Source organism: Pristiophorus japonicus, chromosome 16, assembly GCF_044704955.1.
Source record: "Pristiophorus japonicus isolate sPriJap1 chromosome 16, sPriJap1.hap1, whole genome shotgun sequence".
NCBI lineage: Eukaryota > Metazoa > Chordata > Chondrichthyes > Pristiophoridae > Pristiophorus > Pristiophorus japonicus.
In genome coordinates this window covers 68,752,169-68,767,385 of record NC_091992.1, presented here as the reverse complement: position 1 = coordinate 68,767,385, position 15,217 = coordinate 68,752,169, and the positions used below count along the sequence as shown (strand labels likewise).

The window sequence follows — 15,217 nt, the reverse complement described above, 5'->3', positions numbered from 1 at the left end:
CCCTTCTCCCCCCCCCCCCACTCAACCACCCCTTCTCCCCCCCCCCACTCAACCACCCCTTCTCCCCCCCCCAGTCAACCACCCCTTCTCCGCCACCCCCCCCCCCAGTCAACCACCCCTTCTCCCCCCTCCACACTAACCAACCACCCCTTCCCACCCACCCCCGCACTTACCACCCCTCCCCCCACCACTAACCAACCCCCCCACACCAACCTCCCCTTCTCTCCGCCCCCCCACCACACTAACCAACCACCCCTCCCACCCCACACTAACCAACCACCCCCCCCCCAACCAACTACCCCTCCACCACACCCCCCCCCAACCAACTACCCCTCCACCACCCCCCCCAACCAACTACCCCTCCACCAGCGCCCCCCCCCCCAGCCTACTACCCCTCCCCAACCCCACCCCCAACCAACTACCCCATCCCCACCAACCACCCCTCTGCCTCCAGCCATCCCTCCTACCAACCAACTATCTCACCATTCCGGTCCTCTGCCCCCCTCCCCCCTCACCATCCATTCTCCCACCATCCCCTCCCTTCAATATCCTTTTCCATCCCCTCCTGCAACTGTCCACTGCCCCTCTCAACATCAAGGCAGCATGTTATGGCACCAAGGAAAGCTGGTAAAACCCTCCAATGTCTGCAATTATACCTGGAACAAAGGAAACTGGTGGTTGTTGTCAGTCATCACAACCCCAGGATATCACTCGGGTTCCTCACAAAAAACGATTGTCTCAACCTTTCCTCCACCATAAAATGAGGTTTGGTGATGATTTCACTGTCCATAATAAAAGGCCATGCCAGTCTACAGCATGCCTTGGACAATGTCCAGGCTTGTACTAATAAGTGGCAGGTAATATTTGTGGAATATAAATATGAAGTAATGCCCATCTCCAATAAGAGAAAGCCCAGCCATCATCCCCTGATCTTCAATGGTTCCATCATTCCCATCTTATCCAGGTACACAAATCACGAAAAGCTCGGTCACGGGTACAAAAAATAATCAAACAGGCTAATTGAATGTTGGTCTTTAGCTCAAGTGGGGCCAGGGAAGGAAGTTATGATTCATTTGTATAGAGCCCTGGTCAGACCCCAGCCGGAGTATTGTGTTCAGTTCTGGGCACCACTCTTCAGGAAGCAGAGGCTACAGTACAGATTTATCAAATTGATGGGGCTAAGAAGGTTAAATTATGAGGACAGAATGCAAGTAAAATTAAGGAAAACCCAACTAAATATATTAAGAGCAAGAGAATAACTAAAGAAAGGGTAGGACCTATTCGAGACAATGAGGGTAATCTTTGTGTGGAGGCAGAAGATGTTGGTAGGGTTCTTAACGAATACTTTGCATCTGTTTTCACAAAGGAAAGGGGCAATGCAGACACTGCTGTCGAGGAGGAGTGTGATATTCTGGATGAAATAAACATAGTGAGAGAGGAGGTATTAAGGGGTTTGGCAGCTTTGAAAGTAGATAAGTCCCCAGGCCCAGATGAAATGCATCCCAGGCTGTTGAGCAGAGGCCTTGACTATCATTTTCCAGTCCTCTTTGGATCTGGGCATGGTGCTGGATGACTGCTAATGTGGTACCCTTGTTTAAGAAGGGAGAAAGGGATAGGCCGAGTAATTACAGGCCTGTCAGCCTAACCTCAGTGGTGGGAAAATTATTGGAAAAAAATCCTGAAAGACAGGATGAAGCTACATTTGGAAAGGCAAGGATTAATTAGGGACAGTCGACATGGATTTGTTAATGGAAGATCGTGTTTGACTAACCTGATTGAATTTTTCGAGGTGGTAACCAGGAGGGTCGATGAGGGTAGTGCGTACGATGTAGTGTATATGGACTTTTGCAAAGCTTTTGGTAAGGTCCCATATGGTAGACTGGTCATGAAGGTTAAAGCCCATGGGATCCAGGGCAAAGTGGCAAGTTGGATCCAAAATTGGCTCAGAGGTAGGAAGCAAAGGGTAATGGTTGATGGATGTTTTTGTGACTGGAAGGATGTTTCCAGTGCGGTTCCGCAGGGCTCAGTACTGGGTCCTTTGCTTTTTGTGGTATATATCAATGATATACAGTAGCTTTGAATATAGGGAGTATGATTAAGAAGTTTGCGGATGACACTAAAATTGGCTGTGTGGTTGATAATGAAGAGGAAAGTCATGGACTGCAAGAGGATATCAATCTACTGGTCAGGTGGGCAGAACAGTGGCAAATGGAATTTAATTCGGAGAAGTGTGAGGTAATGCACTTGGGGAGGGCTAATAAGGAAAGGATATACACATTAAACGGTAGGCCACTTAATAGTGCAGATTAACAAAGGGACCTTGGAGTGCTTGTCCACAAATCCTTGAAAGTAGCAGGCCAGGTGGTTAAGAAGGCATACAGAATGCTTGCCTTTATTGGCCGAGGCATTGAATATAAGAGCAGGGAGGTTATGCTAAATTGTATTATACTCTGGTTAGGCCACAGCTGGAGTACTGTGTGCAGTTCTGGTCGCTGTATTATAGGAAAGACGTGATTGCACTAGAGAGGGTGCAGAGGAGTGCACTAGGGTGCTGCTTGGAATGGAGAATCTTAGCTATGAGGACAGATTGGATAGGCTGGGTTTGTCATTGAGGTGTATAAAATTTTGAGGGGCCTGAATATAGTGGATAGCAAAGGCCTATTTCCCTTGGTGGAGGGGTCAGTTACGAGGGGCATAGTTTTAAGGTGGTTGGTGGAAGGTTTAGAAGGGACTTGAGGGGAGGCTTCTTGACACAGAGGGTTGTGGGGGTCTGAAACTCGCTGCCTGGAAGGGTGGTGGATGCGGAAACCCTCACACATTTAAAAGGTGCTTGGATGGGCACTTGAAGTGCCGTAACCTGCAGGGTTATGGACCTAGATCTGGTAAGTGGAATTAGACTGGATAACCTCTTGTTGGCTGGCGCAGATACCAAGGTGAATATAGCCAGGGTGATCTCCTAGACTAGTTTCGATCGTCCGGATGAGTCGGAGAGGAATTTTCCCAGATTTCTTTCCCTCATTTGGCCTGGGTTTTTAATCTTTTTTTGCCACTCCCAGGAGATCACATGGCTCCGGTTGGGGTGGAGTGTAGAATGTTGCGGTGCAGAGGGTATCAAATGTAGGTAAATCGAGTTGAGGTACAGATCAGCCATGATCTAATAGAATGGTGCAACAGACTCAAAGGACTGAATGGCCTTCTCCTGTTCTTATGAGTGGCTCATTTCTTGACCCCCTCAAAGCCTTTTCACTATCTACAAGACTCAACACTCACCTGGCTGGGTGCAGCTGCAACAAGCTCAAAAAACTTGACACCTTCCAGGATAAAGCAGCCTATTTGATTGGTGGTTTCTTGTGAATTTTGCACCCCCTTCAAAACCAATTGTCCGCCATAAGCCTGTCATTTCCATGCTTAACAGTATTGTGGGAACTCCTTCGCTACATGGACTGCAACGGTGCAAGAAGATAGCCACCACCACTTTCTCTGGGCAACTAGGGATGGGAAATAAATGCTGCCCTTGCTAGCGATGCCCACATCCCAAGAATTATTTTTTTTTAAAGGGAGAATCTTAGACACGACAGGTCACTGGTGTTTCAGCTGAAGATACGGAGCTTCTCAATTGAAGCATTTACCCCAGTTGATCCTTGCAAAGGACAGGGCAGAGTACACTTGATGGCACTCATGTATCCTCCTCATGTCAGCAGGATCCACTACATTGAGGCCGAAAGAGTAGCCTCCAGACCGACCACGAACAAATACAATTCCAGCAACACCATGCACAAAGGTGCAGGAAAGGCTCTATGCAGATAGAATACAGCTGGATGCACATGGGGCATGTCTGACATACTCCTTCCAAAGCGAGGAGTTTGTTAAAGATCTGTTAACTTTAATGAGACATTCATGCAATGTTGTACAGATAGCAGATCTGGCGATAAAGTGTACTGAACACAAAATCTCACAAACTTCCAAACAGATAATCATGATCAACCCTCTCCAATGCCTTCTCCTGATGTCGGGAAAATAAGGTGCTTGACAGACTAGTCCTCTGGGAATGATGGGTTAGGACCCGGATCAAATGCAGGTTATCGTAAATACAGTGCCCTGGATTGTGTAGAACTGGTCAGGGTAGATGATGTGGGCTAGCATGGAGAAAAGGCAGGGGAACATGGCCTTCACAAAGACTTCATATTTTAAAGAAAGAAAATCTTACATTTCTACAGCACCTTTCACAACTCCAGGGTGTCCCAAAGCACTTTATAGCCAATGAAATACTTTTGGAGTGTAGTCCCTGTTGTAATGTAGGAAACACAGCAGCCAATTTGCACACAGCAAGCTCTCACAAACAGCAATGTGATAATGACCAGATAATCTGATTTTTAGTGATGTTAGGTCAGAACTCTCCTGCTCTTCTTCGAAATAGTGCCATGGGAACTTTTACGTCCAACTGAGATGGCAGACGGGACCTCGGTTTAACGGCACCTCCGACAGTGCAGTGCTCTCTCAGTTCAGCCTCAGTTGGACGTAAAAGTTCCCACGGCAGTATTTCGAAGAGCAGGAGAGTTCCGACCTGTGTACTGGCCAATACTTAACCCTCAACCAACATTACTAAAAATCAGATTATCTGGTCATTATCGCATATCTGGTCATTGTCACAGTCTGGAACCACTTCCTGCTCCTTTGACCCTATTCCCACTAAACTGCTGACCACCCAACTTCCTTTTTTGGCTCCCATGTTAGCTGACATGGTTAAAGGTTCTCTCTCCTCAGGTACTGTTCCCCTCTCCTTCAAATCTGCTGTCCTCACCCCTCTCAAAAAACCAACCCTTGACCCCACTTTGCTTGCTAACTATCGCACCATCTCCAACCTCCCTTTCCTGTGCAAAGTACTTGAATATGTTGTCGCCTCCCAAATCCACGACCATCTTTCCATGAATTCAATGATTGAATCCCTTCAATCTGATTTTCGTCCCTGCCACAGTACCGAAACGGCTCTCATCAAAGTCACAAATGACATCCTTTGTGAGTGTGATAAAGGTAAACTATCCCTCCTCGTCCTTCTGGACTTGTCGACAGCCTTTGACACAGTTGACCACTCCATCCTCCTCCAACGCCTCTCCACCATCGTCCAGCTGGGTGGGACTACACTCGTCTTATCTCTCTAATCGTAGCCAGAAAATCTCCTGCAATGGCTTCTCTTCCTACTCCCGTATTGTTACCTTGGGTGTCCCACAAGGATCTGTCTTGGACGCCTCTTATTTCTCATCTATATGCTGCCCCTTGGCGATATCATCCAGAAACACGGAGTCAGTTTCCACATGTATGCTGACGACACCCAGCTTTACCTCTCCACCACTTCTCTCGACCCCTGCTTGGTATCTAAATTGTCAGACTGCTTGTCTGACATTCAGTACTGGATGAGCAGAAATTTTCTCCAATTAAATATTGGGAAGACCGAAGCTATTACCTTTGGTCCCCGCCACAAACTGCGTTCCCTAACCACTGACTCCATCCCTCTCCCGAGCATCAATCTGAGGGTGAACAAGACTGATCGCAATCTAGGTGTCATATTAGACCCTGAAATGAGTTTCCAGCCACATATCCGAGGCATAACTAAAACCGCCTTTTTGCACCTCCGTAACATTGCCCGCCTCCGCCCCTTCTGCTGCTGAAACCCTCATTCATGCCTTTGTTCCTCAAGACTTGACTACTACAACTCACTCCTAGCTGGCCTCCCACATTCTATACTACGTAAACTTGAGGTGATCCAAAACTCAGCAACCCGTGTCCTAACTCGCACCAAGTCACGATCACCCATCACCCCTGTGCATTCTGACCTACATTGGCTACCGGTCAAACAACGCCTCGATTTCAAAATTCTCATCCTTGTTTACAAATCATTCCATGGCCTTGCCCCTCCCTATTTCTCTCATCTTTTTTAGCCTTACAATCCCACAAGATGTCTGTGCTCCTCAAATTCTGGCCTCTTAAACATCCCTGATTAGAACTGCTCAACCATTAGTAGCTGTGCCTTCAGCTGTTTGTGTCATGTATTCAACCAGCAATGTAACCCATGTATAATCTGATCTAAGTTGTACAGTGTGAGAACAATGACCACTAGGTGGGAGACACTCCTAACCTGAGCCTTCATCACTTTGAGTGCTAAGGAATAAAGGACAGGTCACAGACTGGCCTCTCAAGCATGGGCCTCGTGTGCATTTATACTGTATAGTAAGGACCTATCAATGGCGATGAGAAACTGAGATTTAAACCACGCGAGCATGGCCACAAGCAGAACAGATGAGAGGTACTGTGTTAAGGAATGGTTGGAACAGAGATTCAACATTGTTAAAGCAGCACACAGTTCTCCAACCAGACAGGGGCAATCGGGCATGCCCCAACATGTAGTCGAACCCAGAGGGGGAGTTCGACAGAGACAATGGCAAGCTGAACGGCGATTCACGCCATTGCAAGGGACAATGCGGCCAGTAATGGGGCCATCAATGCCTGTTAATGGTGCACTCAAGGCCAATAACAGATGCAGTCAGGGACGATTGACTGGCAAGGGATCTTTTGTTTCCAACAACAGCTCATGTTGGAGGCTTGGAGGCACACACTCAGCCGGAGGTGGCAGAGATGAGCAAAATACCTGCAGAAATGAACGCTGGGGGAAATCGCTGGAAGCTGAAGTTCAGCGAGTTCATGTGGAGCATGTATAGAGTTCATATACCAGGACGCCACCAATAATGATGACAGTGCTCCTCAATGGCATCCCAGTATCAATGGAGCTAGACACGGGGGCCAGCCAGTCCCTGATGGGTATCAAACAGTTCAAAAAGTTGTGGGCGTCCAAGGCCAAGAGGCCAAAAGGCCAAAATTATCGCCGATTGACGCACAGCTACGGACTTACACAAAGCAGATCATTCCGGTGCTAGGCAGCGCCACGGTAGTCGTGACCCACAAAGATTCGGAGAACAGGATGCCACTCTGGATTGTCCCAGGGGACGGTCCCGCACTACTGGGGAGCAGTTGGCTTGCTGTCATGAACTGGAAATGGGGCGATGTCAATGCAATTTCCTCTGTGGAGCGAGTATCATGCTCACAGATCCTGGACAAATTTGACTCATTATTTCAACCCGGCATCGGCACTTTTGTGGGGGCCAAGGTAGTGATTCACATAAACCCGGACGCCAGGCCAGTACACCACAAGGCCAGAGCGGTGCCGTACATGATGCGGGAAAAGATAGAAGGCGAATTGGACCGCCTGCTGAGGGAAGGCATCATCTCGCCAGTCGAATTCAGTGACTGGGCGAGCCCGATTGTGCCGGTGCTCAAGGCGGATGGGTCGGTCAGGATATGTGGTGATTACAAGACCACCATCAATCGGGTGTCACTCCAGGACCAGTACCCGCTACCGAGAGCGGAGGACCTCTTTGCGACGCTATCCGGTGGCAAACTTTTTTCAAAATTGGACCTGACCTCAGCTTACATGACCCAGGAGCTGGCGAGTGAGTCGAAGAAGCTGACCACCATCACGACACACATGGGGTTGTTTGAGTACAACAGATGTCCGTTCGGGATTCGCTCGGCCGCCGCGATCTTCCAGCTAAATATGGAAAGCCTCCTCAAGTCAATTCCAGGGACGGTGGTTTTTCAGGACGACATCCTCATTACGGGTTACGATACTGAAGAACACCTCCACAACCTGGAGGAGGTGCTACGCAGACTGGACCGGGTAGGGCTGCGACTGAAAAAGGCGAAGTGCGTCTTCCTAGCTTCAGAGGTAGAATTCCTGGGGATGAGGGTAGCAGCAGACGGGATCAGCCCTACTGCGTCCAAGACGGAAGCGATCCAGAGAACACTCAGACCCCATAACACGACGGAGCTGCATTCGTTCCTGGGACTCCTGAACTATTTTGGTAACTTTCTTCCCAAATTGAGCACGCTGCTAGAGCCGCTACACGTGCTCCTTCGCAAAGGTCGCGAATGGGTCTGGGGGGACAGCCAGGAAAGGGCTTTTAATAGAGCACGCAATTTGTTATGTTCCAACACTCTGTTAACACTATACGACCCATGTAAGAAACTTGTGTTAACGTGCGATGCGTCATCCTATGGTGTCGGGTGTGTGTTGCAGCATGTCAATGTCAAGGGTCAGTTACAGCCGGTAGCTTATGCCTCCAGGAGTCTGTCCCAGGCAGAAAGGGGTTACGGGATGGCAGAAAAGGAGGCGCTCGCATGTGTATATGCTGTAAAGAAAATGCACCAGTACCTGTTTGGCAGGAAATTTGAGCTGGAGACAGATCACAAACTCCTAACGTCCCTTTTGGCCAACAACAAGGCCATAAATGCAAACGCATCGGCCCGCATATAGAGATGGGCACTCACGTTAGCCGCCTATGACTATACAATTCGGCACAGACCGGCCACCGAAAACTGCGCCGATGCACTCAGCAGGCTCCCACTAGCCACCACTGAAGGGGCTACCGAGCATGCTGCTGAGATGGTCATGGCTGTTGAAGCTTTCGGAAGCGAAGGATCACCTGTGACAGCCCGTCAGATTAAAGTCTGGACAAATAGAGACCCGCTATTGTCTCTAGTCAAGAAATGTGTCCTGAATGGGGACTGGGCAGCCACGTACAGGGCATGCCCTGAGGAATTTAAACCATTTCACAGGCGCAGGGATGAACTCTCGATTCAGGCCGATTGCCTACTGTGGGGAAACCGCGCAGTCATGCCCCAGATGGGCAGAGAGGTGTTCATCAGAGAACTCCACAATGAGCACCCGGGCATTGTCATGATGAAGGCAATTGCCAGGTCACACGTTTGGTGGCCAGGGATAGACGCAGATCTGGAACTTTGTGTTCGCAAGTGCAACACATGTGCCCAGCTGGGCAATGCGCTCAGAGAAGCCCCCCTTAGGCCATGGCCCGCCAAGCCTTGGTCACGCATCCATGTGGACTACGCAGGTCCTTTCATGGGAAAAATGTTTTTGGTTGTAGTAGACGCCTACTCCAAATGGATCGAGTGTGACATTTTAAATTCAAGCACATTCTGCCACGGTAGAAAGTCTACGGGCAATGTTCGCGGCCGTCTCCCGGATGTCTTGGTCAGCGACAATGGCCCGTGCTTCACAAACACTGAATTTCAGGACTTCATGGCAGGCAATGGAATTAACCATGTCAGAACGGCACCGTTCAAGCCGGCCTCAAACAGCCAGGCAGAACGAGCAGTGCAGATAATCAAACAGGGCATGCTCAGAATCCAAGGGGGTTCCCTACAAAGACGCTTATCACGCCTCCTGTTGGCCTATAGATCCCGACCACACACTCACAGGGGTTCCACCCGCAGAGCTACTAATGAAAAGGACGCTCAAAACCAGGTTATCCCTTATAACCCCACCATGAAAGAAATTGTCGACAGCAGGCGCCAGCCACAATATGACTGCCATGACAGGAATGCGAGGGCGCGATGTATTGATGTAAATGATCCTGTTTTTGTCCTCAACTACGCTGCAGGGCCCAAATGGCTCGCAGGCACTGTGATTGCCAAAGAGGGAAATAGGATTCTGGTAGTTAAACTTACCAATGGACAAATCTGCCGCAAACACGTGGATCAAACAAAAAGGAGGTTCAGCAACCCCATAGAAGAAGCAGAGGAAGAACACAATGTAGAGTTCACTCCACCACAGGTGACCGAACACCGGAACCAAAGGGAGGAGAGCCCAGTCACTGTGGGCAGTCCGGACAGGCCTGAGGCACCGCAAACAGTAGACAATCAGGCCAGCGTCCAACAACCGGAGCCCCAACTCAGGCGCTCTACCATAGAGCGTAAACCACCAGAGAGACTTAACCTGTGATCCCAATAAGACTTTGGGGGGTAGGTGATGTCATCTATTCAACCAGCAATGTAACCCATGTATAATCTCACCTAAGTTGTGCACTGTGAGAACAATGACCACTAGGTGGGAGACACTCCGAACCTGGGCCTTCAGGTACAAAAGGGGAAGCTCCACCCACCTTCATCACTTTGAGTGCTAAGGAATAAAGGACAGGTCACAGACTGACCTTCTCTCAAGCATGGGCCTCGTGTGCATTTATACTGTATAGTAAGGACCTATCAGTTTGGGCCCGAAACTCTGGAACTCCCTCCCTAAACCTCTCCCACTTCTCTTTCCTCCTTTAAGACGCTCCTTAAAACCTACCTCTTTAACCAAGCTTTTGGTCATCTGCCTTAATTTCTTCTTTTGTTGCTCGGTGTCAAATTTATTTGTTTTGTAACACTCTTGACGTTTTACTACGTTAACGGCGTTTTTCTATCTGCTCAGGTCTCTGGAGTGGGTCCTGAACCCACAACCTCTGATTCAGAAGCAAGACTGCTCCCACTGAGCCACAGCTGACATTTTGCACTGATGAGGGAAACCAAGTGGCAGTTCTTCAAGTGATGTCAATCCTTGTTTGGCAGCACACCAGTGACTGCCCTGTGCCCAGAAAGGGGCACCTCCACATATGCGATTGATTCTTTTCTCAGAGCTTTACTGCAGGGTATTTGGTGGAGGCCTTGGGCAGCTGGTCAAGGGTTAGTGGAGAATGTTAATGGGCACCCTGACATTGTTTCTTTTTTCTCATTCCAGTATGAGTCACATTAATTTCGCTTCTTTAGTTCGAGTGGGATTTGGTGGTGCCGCTCGGCTATTTCCGGGACCGCTCGGGTATTTCCGGGACCGCTCGAGTATTTCCGGGACCGCTCGGGTGACTCGTGGAGCAGTGGCGGTGTGTGCATTATGAGCTTCCCGGGGCCCGGACGGGCGGCCTCGAACCGCGGCCGTGGTGATCCGATGGAACCGCGGCCTCCTCCGGCCAAGAAGTTTAAAACGTCGCTGAGCGGCCAGAGACGCGACCATGCGTTCATCCAGGAGAGGGAGCAGCAGCGCAGAGGCCTGCCCATCTACCGGGTTCGGGGCAAGCTCATCGGCCAGCTGCGCCAACTCGATACCGCCATCATCATAGGTACAGGCCCACAACCCCGCGCCTCGCCACCGCGGCTCAGTGGGTAACAAGTCCCGCTCCAGAGACTTGCGCACAAAAATCTAAACTGACACTCACAGTGCGGCACTGAGGGAGCGCCGCACTGTCGGAGGGGCGGTAGTGAGGGAGCGCCGCACTGTCGGAGGGGCGGGAGTGAGGGAGCGCCGCGCTGTCGGAGAGGCGGTACTGAGGGAGGGGCGGTACTGAGGGAGCGCCGCGCTGTCGGAGGGGCGGTACTGAGGGAGCGCCGCGCTGTCGGAGGGGCGGTACTGAGGGAGCGCCGCGCTGTCGGAGGGGCGGTACTGAGGGAGCGCTGCGCTGTCGGAGGGGCGGTACTGAGGGAGCGCGCGCTGCGCTGTCGGAGGGACGGCACTGAGGGAGCGCCGCACTGTTGGAGGGGCAGTACTGAGGGAGTGCCGTTCGGTCGGAGGGGCAGTACTGAGGGAGTGCCGTTCGGTCGGAGGGGCGGTACTGAGGGAGCGCCGCACTGTCGGAGGGGCGGTACTGAGGGAGCGCCGCACTGTCGGAAGGGCAGTACTGAGGGAGCGCCGCACTGTCGGAAGGGCAGTACTGAGGGAACGCCGCACTGTCGGAAGGGCAGTACTGAGGGAGCGCCGCACTGTCGGAAGGGCAGTACTGAGGGAATGCTGCACTGTCGGAGAGGCAGTACTGAGGGAGCGCGTTGTCAGGTGCCATATTTCGGATGCGACGCTAAACCGAGGCCCCGTCTGCTCTCGCAGGTGTATACAAATGATCCCATGGCACTGTTTCGAAGAGGGGAGTTATCTCCAGTGTCCTGGCCAATATTTATCCTTCCACCAACATCACGATAAAAAACAGATTATCTGGTCATTATCAAATTGCTGTTTGTGAGACCTTTGAGTGCTGCCACGTTTTCTACATTACAACAGTGACCGCACTTCAAAAGAACTTTATTGGCAGTAAATTGCTTTGAGGTCTTGCAAACTTTCTTTCATCAATGCCGGTGTACATATTGACCACCCTGTTCAGCACGTGAGACAGGAAACCTTCAGTGTCAGTATTTGTGTTTTTACATGCAGTGTTTATCATGAAGATTGTAAATCTCATCCTTGGACAAGTGGCTGAAGTTCCAGACGTTGTTCAGAGTTCCCCGCTGGCTGTGCCGTTTACATGTTCCTGATTGAGGAAGAAAGAACTTGTATTTATATCCGACTTTCATGTTCTCAGTATTTCCCACAGCATTTAACAGACAATAGATCATTTCTGAAGTGGAGTCAATGTAGGGTTTCCCACCTTGGTTGGAAGTATGTTTGGAGGTTTTATCACATCTCCAGTATTTTTATAACTAATATGTGAAACTGTTGAAAGAAAATGGGAAAGAAGCACACTTTGTTCTAAGGCCATTATGACTGTTCTCCTGGGTTCCTCACCGCAGTGTTCAGGACACTAATCTTCAATTCCTGGAGATTCCAGCACAATTGTAAATCAATGCTGTTTTCGAGGCAATTATGTCAGGCAATGTATGCCTAGCAAGATCTCACAAACAGTAAATGCATGAATGACTGGTTAATTTGTTTTGGTGTTGGATGAAGTCGGAATTTTGACCAGGACACTGAGAGAACTCTCCTGCTCTTTAAATACTGCATTAGGATCCTTTACATCTACCTGAACAGGCAGGCAGGGCTTTAATTAAATGCCTCATCCAAAGGAGACACTGATCATGGCGGGGTGGAGCTGGAATATTGTGGCCATGTCCATCATAAATGATATATGGAAACATTGTTTTGCAATGTACTGATTTTTTTGTATGAATTGTAATGTTGATAACTGGATTAAAAAGATGACGTCCATTCTGATTTTTAAACGTGCAAGTTTAAACTGAAGTACTCCAAGCACTGAGTGGAGTATACTATTTGAATGTGTGGATTTATGGAAGCTTGTATTACATAGGTGTCAGTTTGGCTCAGTTTGGAGTGATTCCACTCTTGCCCCAAAGTCAGAAGGTTGTGGATCCAATTATGTTTCAGGACACAAATATCTAACCTGCATTGACATCATTGAATAGGGTATGGTATCCTCGTGCTTATGATGCTGGACTAGCAACCCAGAGCTCGTCAAATTGAATTCAGTCATTTGTGGGCTAGTAGAAAGATGACCATGAAAGCTGTTGTAGCAACCCAACTGATTCACCAATGTCAGTCAGGAAACATAGGAACAGGAGGAGGCCATTCAGTCTCATGAACTTCCTCCATTCAATTAGATCATGCCTGATCCATATCTCGACTCTCATATATCCATGTTTGCTCCATATCCCGCAATACCCTTGCCTAACAAAACCTATCTTTCTCAGTTTTGACATTTTCAATGGACGACCCACCCACCCACCTCAACAGATTTTGGGGGCAAGAGTTCCAGATTTCCACTACCCTTTGTGTGAAGAAGTGCTTCCTAACATCACCCCTGAATAGCCTAGCTCTAATTTTTAAGGTTCTGCCCCCTTGTTCTGGATTGCTACTCTATCAAATCCTTTAATCATCTTAAACACCGCAATTAGATCACCCGTAATCTGTGCCCGAGGGAATACAAGCCTGTATGCAACCCATCCTCATCATTTACCTCTTTTAGCCCCAGTATAATTCTGGCAAATCTGCACTGCTCCCCCTCCAATGCCAATTTATCCTACCTGGGGTGCGGTGCCAGAATGGAACACAATTCTCCAGATGGGGTCTAACCAGAGCTCTGTACAGCTGGAACATAACCTCCAGCCCTTTGTATTCCAGACCGCTGGAGTTCGAGGCCAACATTGCATTAACCTGTTTCATTATTTTTTGTCCAGCTTTTAGTGATTTCTGTACATGAACCCCTAAATCTCTCTAATCCTCTACAGTTCCTAGCTTCTCAACATTTAGAAATTACTCTGATCTATCATTCTTGGGTCCAAAGTGAATTACCTCACTTTTCCCCACACTGGAGAACAACCCCAACTTCTCCAGTCTATCCACTTAACTGTGATCCCTCATTCCTGGAACCATTCTAGTAAATCTCGTCTGTCCCCTCTCTAGAATCTTCACGTCCTTCCTAAAGTGTGGTGTCCAGAATTGGACACGATACTCCAGCTGGGGCTGAGAATGGATTGCAGTTAACATAAAATGGAATACAAAGTCTATAAGCATAGTAACAGTAAAAGGGTTGTCAGAGTAGGCCAATTAGAGACCAAAATGGAGAACACTTGGTGGAGGCAGTAGGCATGTCTGAGATATTAACTGAGTGCTTTGCATTAGTGTTTACCAAGGAAGAGGTCTTGAAAATTTGTCTGTCATAATGGGGCTGAAATTGTGGTCGGAGGCTTCCCGCGAATTGTCTCCGACCTGAAACATTTTTCCGAAAGTACCGGGAGGAGCGTGGGATTCTGTTCCCGCGCTGCGAAGCACGCTCCCGTCCTCCAGGTTCCCACAGACGGTGCAGTCACATGTGAGTACTCAGCCAATCGGGTACAGTATTCCACAGCTTTCTCAACTAGCAATGGGAACTCCGTATCTGCGAGTTCTCATTGCTATTAATGAGAGAAAAAAACAAACACACTAAACATGTATAATAAAAAATAATAAACACACCTCACATAATTAAAATTAGAGAAAAAAAGTTCTTGAGTTTTTTAAATTATGGTTAAAAATAAATGTAACGTAATGGGCAGGATTTTTTAAAATAATGTGTTTTTTAAAAATTTAATTTAATTATATTTTTTTGTGTTTTTAAACTCTTGCGCCTGTAAAAGTAGGCCATCTTTTATCTGGCACAAGAATTTTGAGGATGTTTGCAGGCAAGATATGGGTAAATCCTGCAATCTTGCCCATGCAAATGTCCTCGCTCCCGAGATGCTTTGGCTCTGTCAAGCTCCAGCTTGACAGATCGGAAAAGGCAGTTTTCAGCGCATGTGTCTTCTGCCCTGAAAACCGGCTTTTGCGATGCCTTCCCGGCTCCGTACACGTCCCATACGGACCTGGGGAGGCCAGGATTTCCACGCCATTTTACTTGTATTAAATCTAGTAAGTCCTTCCCTTTATTTTTTCCTTGTATCTCTGATATTTTATCCTCATCCTCTGCCGTGAAGACTAATACAAAGTAATTACTCAGCAAGTCTGCCATTTCCTTATTTCCTTATTTTCAATTGCAACATCACCTGCATATGTCTTTAAGTCATCTACTTTTTCTCAATA

At 48.6% G+C, this 15,217-nt stretch overlaps 1 protein-coding gene across 4 annotated transcripts in view; it reads left to right on the top strand.

Annotated features, from left to right (window-relative positions):
• Nucleotides 1–15,217, top strand: part of dhx33 (DEAH (Asp-Glu-Ala-His) box polypeptide 33) — a 71,999-nt gene that overhangs the window by 900 nt on the left and 55,882 nt on the right. Inside the window, exon 2 of one of the 4 annotated variants that reach the window (XM_070857409.1) lies at nucleotides 10,625–11,000. The exons of 1 other annotated variant lie outside the window; for it this stretch is intronic. In XM_070857409.1, the coding sequence (XP_070713510.1) occupies nucleotides 10,775–11,000 (226 nt within the window). In that variant the 5' untranslated portion in view covers nucleotides 10,625–10,774. Of the gene's footprint in view, nucleotides 1–10,444; nucleotides 11,001–15,217 lie in introns of those variants that run through there. 2 more of the 4 variants (XM_070857410.1, XM_070857411.1) reach the window with 2 other exon arrangements.